The 19,423-nt window shown below is 49.8% G+C and overlaps 3 protein-coding genes across 5 annotated transcripts in view; 1 reads left to right on the top strand and 2 right to left on the bottom strand.

The window, feature by feature from the left end:
• DNAL1 (dynein axonemal light chain 1) overlaps nt 1–3,677 on the bottom strand; it is a 48,115-nt gene extending 44,438 nt beyond the window's left edge. Inside the window, exon 1 of the mRNA XM_008272076.4 lies at nt 3,565–3,677. Within this exon, the coding sequence (XP_008270298.1) occupies nt 3,565–3,567 (3 nt within the window). The 5' untranslated portion in view covers nt 3,568–3,677. The remainder of the gene's footprint in view (nt 1–3,564) is intronic.
• LOC103351687 (peroxisomal succinyl-coenzyme A thioesterase) lies at nt 3,564–13,021 on the bottom strand. Of its 2 annotated transcripts, none has more exons than XM_008272074.4 (2): nt 12,507–13,013; nt 3,564–3,873 (listed from the first exon to the last, which is right to left on the bottom strand). In XM_008272074.4, exons 1-2 carry the CDS (start codon nt 12,961–12,963, stop codon nt 3,848–3,850), a joined length of 483 nt encoding a protein of 160 aa, XP_008270296.1. In that variant the 5' UTR covers nt 12,964–13,013; the 3' UTR covers nt 3,564–3,847. The 2 variants fall into 2 exon arrangements, with proteins under 2 accessions (XP_008270296.1, XP_051681981.1); XM_051826021.2 differs by lacking the exon at nt 3,564–3,873 and adding an exon at nt 9,441–9,753 and having other exon boundaries at nt 12,507–13,021.
• Nucleotides 12,930–19,397, top strand: LOC100342993 (acyl-coenzyme A thioesterase 6). Of its 2 annotated transcripts, none has more exons than XM_051826020.2 (3): nt 12,930–13,014; nt 17,311–17,512; nt 18,753–19,397. In XM_051826020.2, exons 2-3 carry the CDS (start codon nt 17,495–17,497, stop codon nt 19,353–19,355), a joined length of 621 nt encoding a protein of 206 aa, XP_051681980.2. In that variant the 5' UTR covers nt 12,930–13,014; nt 17,311–17,494; the 3' UTR covers nt 19,356–19,397. The 2 variants fall into 2 exon arrangements, with proteins under 2 accessions (XP_051681980.2, XP_017204899.2); XM_017349410.3 differs by having other exon boundaries at nt 12,963–13,531.
• The last annotated feature ends 26 nt before the right edge of the window (nt 19,398–19,423 follow it).

Genomic DNA, 19,423 nt, shown 5'->3' with positions numbered 1-19,423 from the left:
GAAATGATTAAGGGAGGAAGCAAAGCTGTTATTGTATACAGATGATCATTTATATAGAAAACCCAACTGAATAAAATGACAAATGTTCAAGCAAGGTGAGTTCAACAACTGAAGAACTTCACTGCTGAAGCTCACAGCTAAATGGTCAGAGGAGGAGCTAGCACTGTGGCCCAGCCAGTAAAGCTCTTGGGATCCCTTATCAGAGCGCTGGTTTGATGCGCTCCTTCGCCTCTGATCCAACTTCCCGCTAATGCATCTAGGGAGATAGGTGTTAGCTCGAGCGCTTGGAACCGTGCCACCCACACGGGAGACTCAGATGGAGTTCCAGGTTTTTGGCTTCAGCCAGGCCCAGTCTTGGCTGTTGTGCCATGTGAGGAGTGACCCAGGGGATGGAAGGTCTTTCTTGCTCGCTCTGCCTTTCAAGTATGTGAAAATAAATAAGTAGAAATGCAAGAAGATATTTTCAGTGTGAAACAAAGGATTAATATGTGGAATATACAAGGAACTCCTGAAACTCAAAAACAAGAAGAAAAATGGAAAAGCTGGCAAAAAACACGAACAGACAATTCACAGAAACTGAAACCCAGATGTCAAGTAAGTATATCAAGAAGTGTTTGAACTCACTAAAAATCAGAAAAACACAAAGGAAAAAAATGGAATACTAAAACACATCCTTAGATGTTAGAAAGTTGATGAAAATGTGGAGAAATGGAAACTCTTCAGCTGGTGGAAGTAAAACTGGTAGAGACATACTTGAAAGAATTCTGAGACCGCCTAGGGAAACGAAGTATACCAAGATCCTATGATGCAGCAATTGTACTCCTGGCTGTACTTCCCAGAGAAAGCCCAGCATGGGCTGATAAAAAGACACACAGAGGAACACTTGCTCAACATCGTTTGTGCAAACCAGAGTTGGAGGCAACCCAGCCATTTGTTGTGACAATATAAGTTGTGTAAGGCCACTGGCTCCCCTTGTAGTTAGGGGTCAAAAATTGAAATGCCTAAAGAACCAAGCTGGCCAGAGCTGGCGGGTAAGGGCAGGGGCCATGTAAAGAGCATAACCTCTCCTCACCCCCAGACAACTTTTGGCAGGTGGGATGTGGGTAAAAGTTATCCTACTAGCACTTTTCTTCATATTTAATTTTAAGTAACAGCTTTATTTTATGTATCAAGAAAGAAAAGATGCTGCCAATTACATGACACTGTATTTCAGTAATATTAAAAGGTGAAAAAAAAATGTGTCCAACAGTGCAACGTGGTATTTTTTTCAGAGAAGCAAGAAATCTGGATTTTAATGTGAAATAGGATCATTTTTTAAGACGCAGAAAAAATTTTAAATATAACGTGGGCATGTATTTCTGGAGGGCCCTACGTGCTATTTGCAGCTGCAGCTAATTTCCTCTAATTACTGGTTCAGATTTTTCCATTAAAAGACTTTCAATAATTCTTATGGTTCACACATGCAGAATTTACTTAGGGCTGAGTCTTCCCTCTCCTGAATATAAGCCTGAGAGCCAGAACTGCCTACATTCCTTAACAGTAGCCTTCAGGGCCGACGCTGTGGCTCACTAGGCTAATCCTCCGCCTGCGGCGCCGGCACCCCAGGTTTTAGTCCCGGTGGGGGTGCCGGATTCTGCCCGGTTCCTCCTCTTCCAGTCCAGCTCTCTGCTCTGGCCCAGGAAGGCAGTGGAGGATGGCCCAAGTGCTTGGGCCCTGCACCCGCATGGGAGACCAGGATGAAGCACCTGGCTTCGGTAGTAGCCATTTGGGGGGGTGAACCAGCGGAAGGAGGACCTTTCTCTCTGTCTCTCTCACTGTCTAACTCTGCCTGTCGGAAAAAGAAGAAGAAAAAAAAAAAACAGACTTCAGCCAAATGCCTGTGAGGGGACACAACTTTTTTTTTCTTTTCTTTTTAAGATTTTTATGTTGGGGCCAGCTCTGCCTGTGGCACTGGCATCCAATTTGGGTGCTGGTTCATGTCTCAGCTACTCCTCTTCCTAACCAGCTGTCTGCTATGGTGTGGGAAAAGTAGAGGTCATGTGCCTGGACCCCTGCACCCCCATAGGAGATCCGAAGAAGCTTCTGGCTTCAGATCGGCTCAGCTCCAGCCGTTGTGGCCATTTGGGGAATGAACTAGCGGATAGAAGAGCTCTCTCTCTCTCTCTCTCTATCTCTCTCACCCTGCCTCTCAAATAAACAAATAAAAGTTTAAAGATGCTTATGTTATTCATTTGAAAAGTAGAGTTATAGATGGGAGGGAGGAGAGAAGGAGAGAGAGAGAGATATCTTCCATACACTGGGTTCACTCCCCAAATGACTGCAATGGCCAGACCTGGGCTGGTCCAAAGCCAGGAACCAGGAGCTTCTTCCAGGTCTCCCACGTGGGTGCTGGAGTCCAAGCACTTGGGCCATCTTCCGCTGCTTTTCCAGGCCATAGCAGAGAGCTGGCTTGGAAGTGGAGCAGCCTGGACTCGTCCTGGCACCCAGAGGGGTTGCCAGCCTTAAAGGCAGCAGCTTTACCTGGTATGCCACAATGCTGGCCCTGGGACACACTTTTTAAAGAGTAGTATTTAACCTGTGGTTGAGGGCAAGCATAACTTCATTATTTCAATCCCCTGGGCTCAATCTCTGCTTACTTCTATGACCCTGAAATCTCAAAAAGACGGCTAATTACACTTATTCTTCATAAACGTCTCTAGCTGGCAGAACAATAGCATACTTTGCTAAATGGCTCTGGCTGGATCTGTAACCCTCTTCAAACTGCTCTCTGGAGCTACTAAGCATGTAAACAAGACGGCGCACATTTAACTAGGAGTTGAGTGACGTACATCCCTAGTAAGACTGCTACTTCATAAAGAACCCTGATTGGACAGGCCACTGGCAGGTTCCAAACCCAAGGCAGCAGCATTTCTCAAAGTGTGACGGGATACCCCCCAACTTTAGAGCCACTTGAGGCGCTTTGTGGAAATGCATTCCTGAACCCCCTTATCATATTAAAACCTACAGGCTGCATTCCAACCAAATCATACTTAGGCATACTGGGAAACACTGCCCTGACCGGTCCATCAGAGCGGGTCGTACAGCATTGTCTAATAACTGCACTCACAGCCATTCAGGGAGCAAGCTGGGCACATCACGGGTGACGAACAGGCTGCAGCGGCGGCCACCCAGGCCTCCCCGGTAACCAGCCCCCCTCCACCTCGCCGGGTGGGGGATTAAAATTACTGCTTCCGAAAGGGATATCCGTGTCCACACTCCCCATCCCATCACTTCCCCACTGCCATCGTCCCCTTTTCTAGAATGTCCTGCTCTTCGCCCTCCCTCCTCTCGGCGTCAGGGTCCCTGCACCTTACCTCAGGTCTCCATCAGAGCCCCAGGCCGCTCCTCAACCCGACCACCCCGGGCCACGGCTGCTCTTCCCCCTCGGGCCTCCGACTCCACGGAACTAGCCTCCGCTAGCTCTCCCGTCCGCTGCTCAAGGACCCCTGCACCCACAACACGTTACAGCCGCCTTTCCCACTCCCCATCTCTCAGCTTTGGCTGCGGGGCCCGGAGGGTACTCACCATTCCGCCCGTTGCTACTGTCACTGCTCTGGTTGCTAGGGCCCGCCGGGGTCAGTGCGCGTGCGCAGTCCTCGGAGCCCTCCGCGGAGGCCTACGGCGGCAGCGGTCCTTTCTCTCCGCCCGCAGGGAGGCCTGAGCGGAGCATTGTGGGACGGCGTGGCGGCCGCCGGGGTCCTCCCGCGCGGCTCCGGGCGGCCGGGCGGCTGCTGGTGACGCGGAGCGGTCGGGCGCGTGACGGCGCGCCGAGCGCCCGGGGCACGTGTTTTCCTCACCCAAAGCGGTATCAGCGTCGGATCCGCAGTAATGTCCCTGCGTAAAGTTTAAAGCCCCCTGCTCGTTAAAGGACGGTTTAAATGCCTCTCCCCGGGCGCCTGCCTTTGCTGTCAGATTTCCTGAAGTGAGAGTAAATAATTCATTCGCATCCGATCGAGAATATTCAGCGCCAGCCTCCACCGAGTTTCTCCTTTATTACCCAGGACGCTACAGGGAGCCCCCGGCGATGAAAGGATCGGTTCCACGTTTAAAATATCACAAAGTGTTGGTTTCATACAACCAAGGTGTCTTTTTCCTCCAAATTAACTAAAAATTGTAAAAATAATAATTTTTTCCCTCTAGGAGTTGATAGAAAATAGTAAAATAGGGGTGCAAAATACTCTGCTGTTTTATAATTTGATGCACCCTTTTTGGAGGGTTGTTGGCAATGTATTTTTTTTTTTTTTTAATATTTACCTACCTGTCAGGTCTCCCACGTAGGTGCAGGGGCTCTTGCACTTGGGCCATCCTCCATTGCTTTCCCAGGTGCATTAGCAAGGAGCTTGATTGGAAGTGGAGCAGCCGGGACTGGCACCAATGTGGAATGTGTCTTGCAGACACAAGGCCATACGTAGTCAACTCTGGGGAACGTGACCAAAATCCTATAGTCAGCCTAGGGCGTTTCTCAGCTGCTTTACCAGTAAGGAAGAAGTTGAGATTCATGGGGCGGGTGCTGTGGCATAGCAGGTAAAGCCACTGCCTGCAATGCTGGCATCCCATATGGGCCCTGGTTGCAGTGCCAGCTGCTCCACTTCCGATCCAGCTCTCTGCTATGGCCTGGGAAAACAGTAGAAAATGGCCCAAGTCCTTGGGCCCTGTACCTGCGTGGGAGACCCAGAAGCAGCTCCTGGCTCCTGGCTTCGGATAGGCACAGCTCCGGCCATTGTGGCCAACTGGGGAGTGAACCAGTGGATGAAAGACCTTCTCTCTCTCTCTCTCTCTCTCCCTCTCTCTCTCTCTTTCTTTCTCTGCCTCTCCTCTCTGTGTAACTCCGACTTTCAAATAAATAAATCTTTTTTTTTTTTTTTTAAAAAAGAAGTCATATATTGAAGTCCTGCCCCTCACTGCTATTTAGAGATAGGGCCCATTATGGATTGACAGGACTTGCTCCCCAAACTCGTGCAGATATTTAAACTCTGAAATCTTATGTTAACATTGATGAATTAAGGGTGGAGACTTGATTCAGTGATGTGGCTGAGGGGGGCCTTGTGGGAGTTTCCCCAACTTTGAGGGCTTCCCTTAGAAGGTAGTTCTCCAGAGAGAGGCCTGGATGTTGTTGTTGTGGTTTTAATTAATTTATCTGTAAGGCAGAATGGCTGGAGAGGGAGAGGGAGAGGGAGGGAGATGTTCCATCCTCTGGTTCACTCGCCAAATGGCTGGGTCTGAGCCAGGCCAAAACCAGGAGCCTGAAACTCCATTCTGGTTTCCCATGTAAATGGCAGAGGCCCAAGCACTTGGCCCTCATCCACTGCCGTCCCAGGCACATTAGCGGGGAGCTGCGTTGGAGGTGAAGCAGCTGGCTCTGAAATCGGTCCTCTGACATGGGAGCCAGCGCAGCGAGTGGGGCTTAACCTGCTGAGCCACAGTGCCGGCCGAGGCCTGGTTACTGAGGCCGAGTTTGGCCTGTCTTGCTCTGCATCCTGGCCTGCCCTGTGACCATCCCTCCACACCACCCTCCGTTGCCAGCTGCCACCAGGTCCTGCACGTGAACTTCCTACCTGGAAGCCAGAAAACCTTCTCCTTCCCAAGAAGCTCCTCTCAGGCATTTTACAGTCATGAAAAGGTGACTGATACAGGGTCTCAAGAGCTGGCGTTGTGCTGTGGTGGCTTAAGCTGCCACTTGATTCCCGGCTGCTCCACTTCCAATCCAGCGCTTGGCTGATTTGCCTGGGAAAGCAGCAAAAAGGCCCAAGTGCTTAGGCCCCTGTGCCCAAGTGGGAGACCCTGAAGAAAGTCCTGGCTTCGGCCTGGCACAGCCCCAGCCATGGCGGCCATGTGGGGAGTGAGCCAGCAGATGGGACGTTCTCTCTCTCCCTTTCAGATAAATAAAAGTAGGGGTAGGCCCATAATCCAAAGGACGGGCGTTCTTATAAGCAGAGTAAGAGACGCCAGGAGCACCAACACAGAGAAGGCTTTATGGAGAAACCATGGAAAGCAACTCTGCCATCACGTGGCGTGCCAGCTTCCAGAACTGTGAGAAAATAAATTTCTGTTGTTTAGGCCACTCCATCTGTGGTATTGTTGTACGGCAGCCTGAGCAAGCTCACACGGTGCTCATTTTGCTTGTCTATTTTCTGATTCTTATATACTGTGAATGTTTTAATTTTTGAAATAAAAATCTTATTTTGAAAAGTTGGATAAACTAGGGGCCAGCGCCGTGCCTCACTTGGTTAATCCTCCACCTGCAGCACCGGCATCCCATTTGGGCGCCGGGTTCTATTTCCGGTTGCTTCTTTTCCAGTCTTGCTCTCTGCTGTGGCCTGCGAGGGCATTGGAGGATGGCCCAAGTGCTTGGGCCCTGCACCCATATGGGAGACCTGGAGAAGCACCTGGCTCCTGGCTTCGGATTGGCGCAGTGCCGGCCGTGGCAGCCGTTTAGGGGCTGAACCAATGGTAGGAAGAACTTTCTCTCTCTCTCTCTCTCAATGTCTAACTCCATTTGTCAAAATAAATTTAAAAAAAAATCATAAAAGTTGGATAACTTAATCACATTAAAAAATAAGAACTAGTAAGATGTTTATTAAAGAAACTGAAAATGTATATTCATATTTTTATTCTTTTTTTTTAAAGATTTATTTGTTTGAATCACAGAGCTACAGAGAGGCAGAGAGAGAGAAAGAGAGAGAGAGAAACAGAGATCTTACATTCTCTGCTTCACTCCCTAACCTTCCACAGTGGCTGGAGCTGCACCTATCTGAAGCCATCCAAAGCCAGGAGCCAGGATTTTCTTCCAGGTCTCCCACACCTAGCAGGATCTCAAGTACTTGGGCCATCTTCTACTGATTTCCCATGCCACAACTGAGCTGGATAGGAAGTGGAGCAGCCGGGACTCAAACTAGCACCCACATGGGATGCCAGAGCTTCAAGCCAGGGCATTAACTCGCTGAGCCACAGCACCAGCCCCATTGAGGGGGGTTTTCATCACGCCCTTTGGCTTTTGCCAGAGGCAAGGATCTTCTGAGTGGACCACCTGGAGGCCTCAAACCCAGGAAGTCGAGCCTTGAGTCCTGTGGCAGGCCAGCTCCAGCCTCCCGCGGCTGTCTGCCTCCTAGTGGATAGCCAGTGGGTGAGGTGGCCAGGGTTGCTGTCGCTGGCGAATCACCCACTTCCCCCAGACCTAGCTTGGCCTGACAGACCAAGTTGCAGGCATTTTGCAGGACCATGCAGTTGCCTGCACTGGCCACCAGGGGATACTATTCCCTAAACCTGCTTCAAGGAAGCCATGGCTGCTGCTGGCTCCAACCAAATTAGCTTCCTCCCTTAAAATAATCTTTGCCCCAGATGAAGAAAGACTGTCAAGGTCAAAATTTCAGCGTTTCAGATGAGACATTGAATTGAACTGCAAAATGGTAGGAAGGAGGACAGAAGCTAGTGGAGAGAGAATCTCCTGATCTGAATGTCATAAAGGTCTAAAACCAGCTGAGTTGGGACAGTGGGGACCAGGGGAAGATGGAGCATGGATTTTGCTTTTTCACAGAGAAAGTGGAACTAAAGTGAATACCACGGGGAGATAAGTGCTGTTTTCTGTGGCCAAACACAAGTATTAGCAACGTATATTTTAGGATGCAGAAAAATCTTACCGTATATGGCATTGATGATTTTTTTTTTTTAAGATTTGTTTATTTGAAAGGCAGAGTTACGGAGAGGCAGAGAGAGAGAGAGAGAGAGAGAGAGAGAGAGAGAGGCAGGCGTCGGTCTTCAATCCGCTGGTTGACTCCCCAAATGGTCACAATGGTCAGAGCTGCGCCAATCCTGAGCCAGGAGCCAGGAGCTTCTTCTGTGTCTCCCACACAGGTGCAAGGCCCCAAGCACTTGGGCCATCTTTCACTGCTTTCCCATAGCAAAGAATGCTGGATCAGAAGCAGAGCAGATGGGACTTGAACTGGTGTCCATATGGGATGCCAGCACTACAGGTGGTGGCTGTACCTGCTACGCCACAGTGCTGTCCCTTGCATTAATGCTTTTTTGAGAGAAGGCACTGAACCATAAAGCCGTGTCTTTCAATTCATGTATATATTTTTTTCCAATGCACACAAAACAGTTCTAGAAGGGTACACTTGCTATTGGAAATAGAAACCATCCTTTGGAGAAGACTGGGATTGGGAACTGAGTTAAGAGAATCTTCCTGTATTACTTGACACTTTTATAGTGAAGAATATATTCACATACGTAATTTTAAATGTGGAATTCTATTAAATTACAATTCCATTAAACTACTTGTTAAGAAAGAGGAATGTAAATATATATCTTATCGCTTCTCGGCCTTTTGGCTAAGATCTAGTAAATATATATCTTAATTTGGAGGAGGGGACTATTTCACTTTCAAGTGTCCCATTTAACCATAAATAAAATCATAATTGTTGGGCCGGCACTGTGGCTCACTAGGCTAATCCTCCGCCTGCGGTGCCAGCATCACATATATGCGCCTGTTCTACTCTGGTTGCTTCTCTTCCAGTCCAGCTCTGCTGTGGTCCATTACTTGGCCCTGTACCCACATGGGAGACCTCGAGGAGGCACCTGGCTCCTTTCTTTGGATTGGCCTAGCGCCAGTCATAGTGGCCATCTGGGGAGTGAACCAATGGAGGGAAGACCTTTCTCTCTGTCTCTCTCTCTGTCTAATCTCTACCTATAAAATAAATAAAAAAATCATAATTGTTATGTGTTCTGAATTTTTTTTTTTTTTACAGGCAGAGTGGACAGTGAGAGAGAGAGACAGAGAGAAAGGTCTTCCTTTTGCCATTGGTTCACCCTCCAATAGCCGCCGCAGCCAGCGCGCTGCGGCCGGCGCACCGCGCTGATCCGATAGCAGGAGCCAGGAGCCAGGTGCTTATCCTGGTCTCCCATGGGGTGCAGGGCCCAAGCACTTGGGCCATCCTCCACTGCACTCCCTGGGCCACAGCAGAGAGCTGGCCTGGAAGAAGAGCAACCGGGACAGAATCCGGCGCCCCAACCGGGACTAGAACCCGGTGTGCCAGCGCCGCAAGGCGGAGGATTAGCCTAGTGAGCCACGGCGCCGGCCTTGAATTCTGAATCTAATACATTTGCTAATGACTCCTGGACCAGGAGTTCATGAAGTAAGACAGGGCAAGCACAGCAAAACCATGTCCAGCCAGGATCTGGCCCTGTATTCACAAAGGCCACCCTCACTTCCAAACAGATCGAGGATCCCGGGAAAGGCTCCCTCACCTGCAAACACCACAGAGCACAGGGAGCTTTAGGCTCTCAAAAGACATCTTGGCTTCCGATTTGGACAGCCTGCAGGCTTGGGAAAAACCAGGGAAGTCAGGCTGCTGGAAAAAGGACCCCTTTTACTTCAGCTTAAAAAAAAAGAAATCCCTCAGGGATAAGAGAAGGGAAGCAAAATGTTTTATTTTGGGATATATTCTCACAAGCAATAATAAAAATAATACAGGGAAACCAAGTTTGAAACAATATGAGAAAAGCCGGTGCCGCGGCTCACTAGGCTAATCCACAACCTGCGGCGCCGGCACACCGGGTTCTAGTCCCGGTCCGGGCGCCGAATTCTGTCCTGGTTGCCCCTCTTCCAGGCCAGATCTCTGCTGTGGCCAGGCAGTGCAGTGGATGACGGCCCAAATGCTTGGGCCCTGTACCCCATGGGAGACCAGGATAAGTACCTGGCTCCTGCCATTGGATCACCTGTCAAAAAAAAAAGAAAAAAAGAAAACAATATGAGAAATAGATTTTCCACCGAATTTTCTGTCTCATTTTTCTCACTACAGTGTCTACCTGGGAATGCTCTATAGGGGATTATTAGAATATGCTCCTACCTTCTTCCACTCTCTGCTCCAGCCTCAAAGAATGCCATCCCTAAACGGGCTAGGTTCTCTTTGGCCCCTGAATATCAGTATGGAGTTTTGCCTGGAATACTGCTTTTCCTCCCTCTTTCTACTTTTTTTTTTTTTCCCCACCAGCTTGACCCCTTAGTCTTCAAACCCAAGTTGAGACCTCCCTTCCTGAAAGCCTTCCCAGATACCTCCAAGGCTGAGGTGAGTTGGGCATCTTTTTGCTTGTTCTCACGAGCACCCTGGGCCTTACCATCCCATGCAATACAGGGTCAACGGGGGTTGCCTCATCCTCTAGTAGATAGTAAGTACGGTGGGGGTCACATCTGATTTTGTTAGCTACTGCATCCCAACACTTAGCAATAATTGTCTTTGACTTACTACATTTCTTCCTCCATCTCCAGGACCACCACAGACACCAACATCCATAGATGTTCAAGTTCCTCATATGAAACAAATCATAGTTGCATATGACCTACACAATGCTCTCACTGAGTCTGAGGTCCTCTCCAGATGACTGACAATACCTAATCCAATGTAAATACCATGGAATAGTTGTTGCCTGGTTAGAGAAGAAGGGGAAAAGGTCTGTACTTGTGCGGTAGAATCACAGTTTTTGGAAAATATATTTTCCATCCATGGCTGGTTGAATGTATGGATGTGGATGGATATGGAGTGTGACTATAACTACTCAGGAAATGACGGAACATTCTGCATTATATACGAAGGTCTTTGAGAAAACAATAAATTGTAAGTGGGTCGCATAGTAGACACTGAAACAGCTGACACCAGACTGCCTTGACTGGAATATCGGTACTACACTGGGAAGTAATGAGCTTGTTTTGCTTTCTATGACAGCCTCCAGAAGTTATGTAACACATCAGTGAGTATGAATTGTTGAGTTCCTACTGCACCCTGTGAAAACCTCTAGAAATACAGAGCTAGAGACTGTGTAAGACCCAATTCCAGCCCCAGGAACTCACTGGGTGGTGGGTGGCCACTAGTTAAGTTAAGAACTAACCTGAAGAGCCGGCGCCGTGGCTCAATAGGCTAATCCTCCACCTTGCGGCGCCGGCACACCGGGTTCTAGTCCCGGTTGGGGCGCCGGATTCTGTCCCGGTTGCCCCTCTTCCAGGCCAGCTCTCTGCTGTGGCCAGGGAGTGCAGTGGAGGATGGCCCAGGTGCTTGGGCCCTGCACCCCATGGGAGACCAGGAAAAGCACCTGGCTCCTGGCTCCTGCCAGGATCAGCGCGGTGCGCCGGCTGCAGCGGCGGCCATTGGAGGGTGAACCAACGGCAAAGGAAGACCTTTCTCTCTCTGTCTCTCTCTCTCTCACTGTCCACTCTGCCTGTCAAAAAAAAAAAAAAAAAAAAACTAACCTGAAGAGCCACACACACGAAGCAGGGTGCCCTGTTCTGGAGAATGGTTACAGAATTCAGCTTCGGGATTCTGTGAACCGTGGGCAACTGTAACACTAGTCAGCAATTTGGTTGCAAGGGGTGGACCAAGGATCTCCTTTCAAGGTCACTCTTACCAAGCTTTTTTTTTTTCTTAGAGATATTTTATGCTTACTTTACCTTTTTTTTTTTTTTTTTTTAAGATTCCACTTATCTTATTTGAAAGAGTTACAGAGAGAGAAGGAGAGGCGCAGAGAGAGAGAGAGAGAGATGTCTTCCATCCACTGGTTCACTCCCCAGATGGCTGCAACAGCCGGAGCTGTGTTGATCTGAAGCCAGGAGCCAGGAGCTTCTTCTGGGTCTCCCATGTGGGTGCAGGGGCCCAAGGACTTGGGCCATCTTCTGCTGCTTTCCCAGGCCATAACAGAGAGCTGGATTGAAAGTGGAGCAGCCAGGACTCGAACCAATGCCCATATGGGATGCCGGCACTGCAGGCGGCAGCTTTACCCACTATGCCACAGCGCCAGCACCTACCTAGTTTTTACTTAGGGTATTTCTCCTTAGCCTGGGGTCTCTACTTCACTTAGGGTTTCTCCTTCTCAGCACCATAGGCATTTTGAGCAAGGTAGTTTGTTGTTCTGGGCCTTGTCCTTTGCTGGGTGGGATGTTTAGCTGCATCTCCCTGCTCCTCCTGCTGGATCCAGTGGCTTCTCTGCCTTCAGATGTGACCTTCAAAACTGGCTCCAGATATTGCCAGATCTCACTCAGGGGAGAGGCAGACTCACCCCACGTGGAGGAGCCCCATATGGGGAGTTTTAACCTGTGTGTGTTTCAGTGATTATGGGGCACTGCCTCTACAGCAGGTTTCAGCCTCTTTGTCGGTGTGAAGTAAAAGCACTCCTAAAATAAATAAATTAAAAAATATTAAAGAGTAAACCAGCCTTGCACACGGGCCACAGGCACTGCCTATAGCGGTATTCAAAACACAGCCAAGGCCAGCACGCAGAGGCTCCCGACAGAGCTGAAGGCGCTCCAGCACACAATTGAGGGAGTGCCAGTCCCTCAGTGCCATGAACTTCAGAGGAGAAACTCCCATCCCGAATCCGCGACGGACTCCGGCTCGCGGAGAACAGCTTGAGGGAATTCCACATTCACGTGGCTCTGGGGTTAGGTAAGCGGGTCGCAAAAAACTGGGCAGTGAGCGACTCACCTGGCGGCAGGAAGAGCGTGGCGCGCACCCGGCCCGCGCGCACCGGCTGGCGCCGCACCCCCGGCGGCAGGAAGCGGCGCTCCAGCAGCGCGCGGGCCAGGAGCTGCCCGGGCTCCGGGGCGTGGCCGTCCAGCACCTCCAGCTCCACGGCCAGCGGCGTCTGCACGTCCCGCTTGGTCAGACGCCAGAAGGGCCTGTCGGGCTGCAGGGCCCAGAGGAGCCCCATGGGCTCGAGCCCCGCGAAGCTGCCGCCCAGCGCGGGCGCGCGCGCCAGGTCCAGCTGGCCGCCGGCGTCGGCGCAGTAGCGCGCGTGGGCCCGGAAGAGCGCGCCCTTCTCGTCGCGCAGGGACGCGCGCAGCGTGACCGGCTGCTCGGGGGCCAGGCCGCGCACGGCGATGCGCACCGGCTCGTCCCAGCAGCAGGGGCCCGCGGGCTCCACGCTCACCGTCGCCGCCATCCCGACGTGGGCAGCGAAGAGACGTCCCTGCTTATAGGAGTCCTGGGCCAGGTCTGGTCTCTCTGCCCCGTGGTGCCACCCTTTGCACTTTCCATTGGTTGGGCACCGGGACACTATCCAAGCCGCTGTGTGAGGCCTCTTGGTGCCGGTGCCCCTAGCTCCCTGGACGGAGGATGGGAGTCTGCTTAGAGTGAATGCCTAATCCACAGACCCAGCCTGGCCCTGTGGAAATTAGCCCTGAAGCTAAAGCATTCAGAGGGATACAGCTCCAAGCATCCGGATTTTGATGCAAGCCTCCCAAGAATGAGAATGCATTGATCCATGGAGAAACATGAGCCCTGCTTCCCTCTCATTCCCTTTAGTCCTCTCCCTGGAGCTGCTTCCAGGGCACAGCCATGTTTATGCAGTCAGATGAGACCCGCCTAGGTGGCAGCTGGACTGTGTTCTTGAATAGCTTGGCGATCTTTAGCAGACACGTAACTAAGCCTCTGAGTCTGGTTTCCTTATCTGGACAGGCTTAGTGGGCCCTTAAATGGGCTCATGTAAAGCTGTGCTGATGGACCTGGGCGTAAGTACCTACTAGAAAAGTGTTTTGATCTCAACACCCAGTACTCACTGGCGGTGTCAGTTGGAGGTTGTGTTGGTCTGGCAGGATGTGACACACTCGGCCTGGGCAAGTTGAGGAGCATTTCTTTTTCTTTTTTTTTTTTTTTGATAGAGTGGACAGTGAGAGAGAGAGACAGAGAGAAAGGTCTTCCTTTGCTGTTGGTTCACCCCTCAACGGCCGCTGCGGCTGGCACACCGCGCTGATCTGATGGCAGGAGCCAGGTACTTATCCTGGTCTCCCATGTGGGTGCAGGACCCAAGCACTTGGGCCATCCTCCACTGCACTCCCGGGCCACAGCAGAGAGCTGGCCTGGAAGAGGAGCAACCGGGACAGAATCCGGCACCCCGAATGGGACTAGAACCCGGGGTGCCAGCGCCGCAGGCGGAGGATTAGCCTAGTGAGCCGTGGCGCCGGCCTTGAGGAGCATTTCATGAAGAAAGTTCTTACAAGGGCCTGGGCAAGGTTAAGCACAAAACAACCCAGGTTTGTTGTGCAACCCTGGGCCTGAGGGCTTCAAGGGAAGATGACTGGCAGGGGCTGTGGTCTTCTTGGGGGCGGGCAGGCGAGCTGTGCTGTGTGGGAGGAGCAGGGAGTTCAGATCCCTTGACCTCACACTTCCCTTGCCCTCCCGTGTGTTGCCAGGGTCTGTCTCAGCCCTGCAGCTCAGACTGTCTGAGCACCAGGTAGGGTAGAGAGGAGAAGGGCACACGGTGACGCCCAGACAATGGAGACCTTGGGGTCATGTGATTCCTGGGATAAAGCTTTGAAGGACACTCCGTGTCTAAGTGGGTCTGGAGCACATCCCAGACTGTCCTAGACGGTCCTGTCTGAGCATGTTACATTCCCACCGTGTGCAAGAGGTGTTCCTGAGAACCCAAGTGAAAAGGGAGTCAGTCCAAGGTCACCTGGAAAACTATCCTCCCTACACCCCCAACTTGATATCCCCCAGGAGAACCAGTCCAGCCGGAGTCCGTCGCGGATTCGGGATGGGAGTTTCTCCTCTGAAGTTCATGGCACTGAGGGACTGGCACTCCCTCAATTGTGTGCTGGAGCGCCTTCAGCTCTGTCGGGAGCCTCTGCGTGCTGGCTTTGGCTGTGTTTTGAATACCGCTATAGGCAGTGCCTGTGGCCCGTGTGCAAGGCTGGTTTACTCTTTAATATTTTTTAATTTATTTATTTTAGGAGTGCTTTTACTTCACACCGACAAAGAGGCTGAAACCTGCTGTAGAGGCAGTGCCCCATAATCACTGAAACACACACAGGTTAAAACTCCCCGTATGGGGCTCCTCCACGTGGGGTGAGTCTGCCTCTCCCCTGAGTGAGATCTGGCAATATCTGGAGCCAGTTTTGAAGGTCACATCTGAAGGCAGAGAAGCCACTGGATCCAGCAGGAGGAGCAGGGAGATGCAGCTAAACATCCCACCCAGCAAAGGACAAGGCCCAGAACAACAAACTACCTTGCTCAAAATGCCTATGGTGCTGAGAAGGAGAAACCCTAAGTGAAGTAGAGACCCCAGGCTAAGGAGAAATACCCTAAGTAAAAACTAGGTAGGTGCTGGCGCTGTGGCATAGTGGGTAAAGCTGCCGCCTGCAGTGCCGGCATCCCATATGGGCATTGGTTCGAGTCCTGGCTGCTCCACTTTCAATCCAGCTCTCTGTTATGGCCTGGGAAAGCAGCAGAAGATGGCCCAAGTCCTTGGGCCCCTGCACCCACATGGGAGACCCAGAAGAAGCTCCTGGCTCCTGGCTTCAGATCAACACAGCTCCGGCTGTTGCAGCCATCTGGGGAGTGAACCAGTGGATGGAAGACATCTCTCTCTCTCTCTCTCTCTGCGCCTCTCCTTCTCTCTCTGTAACTCTTTCAAATAAGATAAGTGGAATCTTAAAAAAAAAAAAAAGGTAAAGTAAGCATAAAATATCTCTAAGAAAAAAAAAAAGCTTGGTAAGAGTGACCTTGAAACGAGATCCTTGGTCCACCCCTTGCAACCAAATTGCTGACTAGTGTTAGAGTTGCCCACGGTTCACAGAATCCCGAAGCTGAATTCTGTAACCATTCTCCAGAACAGGGCACCCTGCTTCGTGTGTGTGGCTCTTCAGGTTAGTTCTTAACTTAACTAGTAGCCACCCACCACCCAGTGAGTTCCTGGGGCTGGAATTGGGTCTTACACAGTCTCTAGCTCTGTATTTCTAGAGGTTTTCACAGGGTGCAGTAGGAACTCAACAATTCATACTCACTGATGTGTTACGTAACTTCTGGAGGCTGTCATAGAAAGCAAAAACAAGCTCATTACTACCCAGTGTAGTACCGATATTCCAGTCAAGGCAGTCTGGTGTCAGCTGTTTCAGTGTCTACTATGCGACCCACTTACAATTTATTGTTTTCTCAAAGACTTTTGTAAATAATGCAGAATGTTCCGTCATTTCCTGAGTAGTTATAGTCACACTCCATATCCATCCACATCCATACATTCAACCAGCCATGGATGGAAAATATATTTTCCAAAAACTGTGATTTTACTGCACAAGTACAGACCTTTTCCCCTTCTTCTCTAACCAGGCAACAACTATTCACATGGTATTTACATTGGATTAGGTATTGTCAGTCATCTGGAGAGGACCTCAGACTCAGTGAGAGCATTGTGTAGGTCATATGCAACTATGATTTGTTTTATATGAGGAACTTGAACATCTATGGATGTTGGTGTCTGTGGTGGTCCTGGAGATGGAGGAAGAAATGTAGTAAGTCAAAGACAATTATTGCTAAGTGTTGGGATGCAGTAGCTAACAAAATCAGATGTGACCCCCACCGTACTTACTATCTACTAGAGGATGAGGCAATCCCCGTTGACCCTGTATTGGATGGGATGGTACAGGCCCAGGGTGCTCATGAGAACAAGCAAAAAGATGCCCAACTCACCTCAGCCTTGGAGGTATCTGGGAAGGCTTTCAGGAAGGGAGGTCTCAACTTAGATTTGAAGACTAAGGGGTCAAGCTGGTGGGGAAAAAAAAAAAAGTAGAAAGAGGGAGGAAAAGCAGTATTCCAGGCAAAACTCCATACTGATATTCAGGGGCCAAAGAGAACCTAGCCCGTTCAGGAATGGCATTCTTTGAGGCTGGAGCAGAGAGTGGAAGAAGGTAGGAGCATATTCTAATAATCCCCTATAGAGCATTCCCAGGTAGATACTGTAGTGAGGAAAATGAGACAGAAAATTCGGTGGAAAATCTATTTCTCATATTGTTTCTTTTCTTTTTTTTTTTTTTTTTTGACAGGTGATCCAATGGCAGGAGCCAGGTACTTATCCTGGTCTCCCATGGGGTGCAGGGCCCAAGCATTTGGGCCGTCATCCACTGCACTGCCTGGCCACAGCAGAGATCTGGCCTGGAAGAGGGGCAACCAGGACAGAATTCGGCGCCCGGACCAGGACTAGAACCTGGTGTGCCGGCGCCGCAAGGCGGAGGATTAGCATAGTGAGCCGCGGCGCCGGCTTTTCTCATATTGTTTCAAACTTGGTTTCCCTGTATTATTTTTATTATTGCTTGTGAGAATATATCCCAAAATAAAACATTTTGCTTCCCTTCTCTTCATCCCCGAGTGATTTCTTTTTTTTAAACTGAAGTAAAAGGGGTCCTTTTTCCAGCAGCCTGACTTCCCTGGTTTCCCAAGCCTGCAGGCTGTCCAAATCGGAAGCCAAGATGTCTTTTGAGAGCCTAAAGCTCCCTGTGCTCTGTGGTGTTTGCAGGTGAGGGAGCCTTTCCCGGGATCCTCGATCTGTTTGGAAGTGAGGGTGGCCTTTGTGAATACAGGGCCAGATCCTGGCTGGACATGGTTTTGCTGTGCTTGCCCTGTCTTACTTCAGATTTGAGGACCTCCCTAAAAACGTGAATGACCTGCGCCTGGAGTACTTTGAAGAAGCCGTGGACTTTATGCTGCAGCATCCACAGGTGGGACGGTGCTCACCCGAACCCAGTGCGGGCAGCGGGGCAGAGCCGACACAGGGCAGAACCCAAAATCCCGACCAGGACCTTTGGTGCTAGAAATACGTCAGGAGAGACAAAGGCTCCTACGGAAGTGACTGTGTTGTCCTCTCCATTCCTGCCCATCTGGCTATAACAAGACATGCTTGGGACAACTGGTGACCTCTTGAATAGGCATGAAGTTTGTGAGGATATTAAAGAATCTTATAAATGTTAAGCGTGATAATGGTACTGTGTTTTTTTTTTTTTTACAAAGAAAGTCTGTATTGGTAATAGAAAAAAATTAAGCCATTTTTGGATGTTTACAAATGAAATGATATACACTCTTTACTACCATTTAGATTGACAGGACCCAGACATTGTAATGTTAAGGAATAAGGGGTTCTGTGAGGTCTGTAGGATGGTCTAACCTTGTCCAGGGACTGATCTAGCGAAACAATCTAGGCTGCCAAAGCCTAGCTTGTCTTAAACTGTGAAGGTTGGTTTATTTAGGGGAGATAAGCTCCTGGAAAAATAACAGACCAGTATAGTCTACCAGTGTTATCCTTACCCCCTGGCAAGAGGGGCTTCTTGTGCTTTGCACTCTTTGTTTTAGCTGACTATAATTTGGCTCCCACTATAGCTGGACCCTTGCCTGCAGGGTTTGGAGTTGGAGGCACAAAGGAATGTGTCTGTCTGGAACCCATACAAGCCCCTCCCCCAAAGCCCTTGGCATCTACATGCAGTCTGCTCCTGTTTCAAGGCACCATGCATGTTCAAAGCCAGGACATCCACACAGATGTGTAAAAGGCCCCTCCAGGTGCATGAAGGAACCAGCTGTGGGATGAGAGAGGGTGGGACAAAATATAGAGACCAGGACCAGGCACTGGCGCTCATGCTGTGTTCTGGTGTAGAACTCTAATTTGAGCCTAACCTTACTATTTTGTTATGATGGTATATTTAACAAGGTAGGAGGAACATGTATTTTATTTGACTTAAATATTTAGGGATATGGGCCTCTGTGTGTACTCCGGAGTAGTTCTCATATATATATATTGGGGTGACCTGTGCACTAAGAAATCAACTGATTTGCTTATTAGAGCTTTGTTGCTTATGAAAGGAAAGCAAATGATATTTGGGAAAGCTACTTGGAGCATGCAAAGTCACTGTTTATGTCTTCTATATATGAATTCAAGGTTTGTGCTCTCTCTCTCTCCCTCTTCCTCAGGTGAAAGGCCCTAATGGGCTTCTTGGCTTCTCCAAAGGAGGAGACCTGTGTCTCTCAATGGCTTCTTTCTTGAAGGACATCACAGCTACTGTACTAATCAATGCCTGCGTAGCCAACACACTTGTTCCTCTGCATTACAAGGATATGGTCATTCCCGAGCTTGGCAGCGACCCAGCGAAACAAAAAATCACTGAGTCAGGCTGTCTGATTTCTGTGGATATGTGGAACAATCCACTAGAGGAACCCAACCTCCAAAGTCTTATTCCACTGGAGAAGGCCCAGGGTCCTTTCCTGTTTATTGTTGGCCTGGATGATCAAAGCTGGAAGAGTGAATTCTATGCTCAGATAGCCTGTGACTGGTTACAAGCCCATGGGAAAGACAGACCTCAGATAATACAATACCCGGAAGCAGGTCACTGTATTGACCCACCTTATTTTCCTCTCTGTAGAGCCTCTGTGCATGCAGTGTTAGGCAAAGCAGTGTTCTATGGAGGTGAGCCAAGGGCTCACTCAAGGGCACAGGTGGATGCCTGGCAGCAAATTCAACGTTTCTTCTATAAGCACCTTAGTGGTACAGAACCTGTCACACACAGCAAAATATAACATTGCAGTCATGCACCACATCCATTAATAAAAATCTGATTCCTGCAACTTGTGTTGATTTTCCAGAA

This window comes from Oryctolagus cuniculus, chromosome 20, assembly GCF_964237555.1.
Source record: "Oryctolagus cuniculus chromosome 20, mOryCun1.1, whole genome shotgun sequence".
Classification (NCBI taxonomy): Eukaryota; Metazoa; Chordata; class Mammalia; order Lagomorpha; family Leporidae; genus Oryctolagus; species Oryctolagus cuniculus.
Note: the sequence above shows the minus strand (reverse complement) of the source record. Positions and strands in the feature narration are given on the sequence as shown.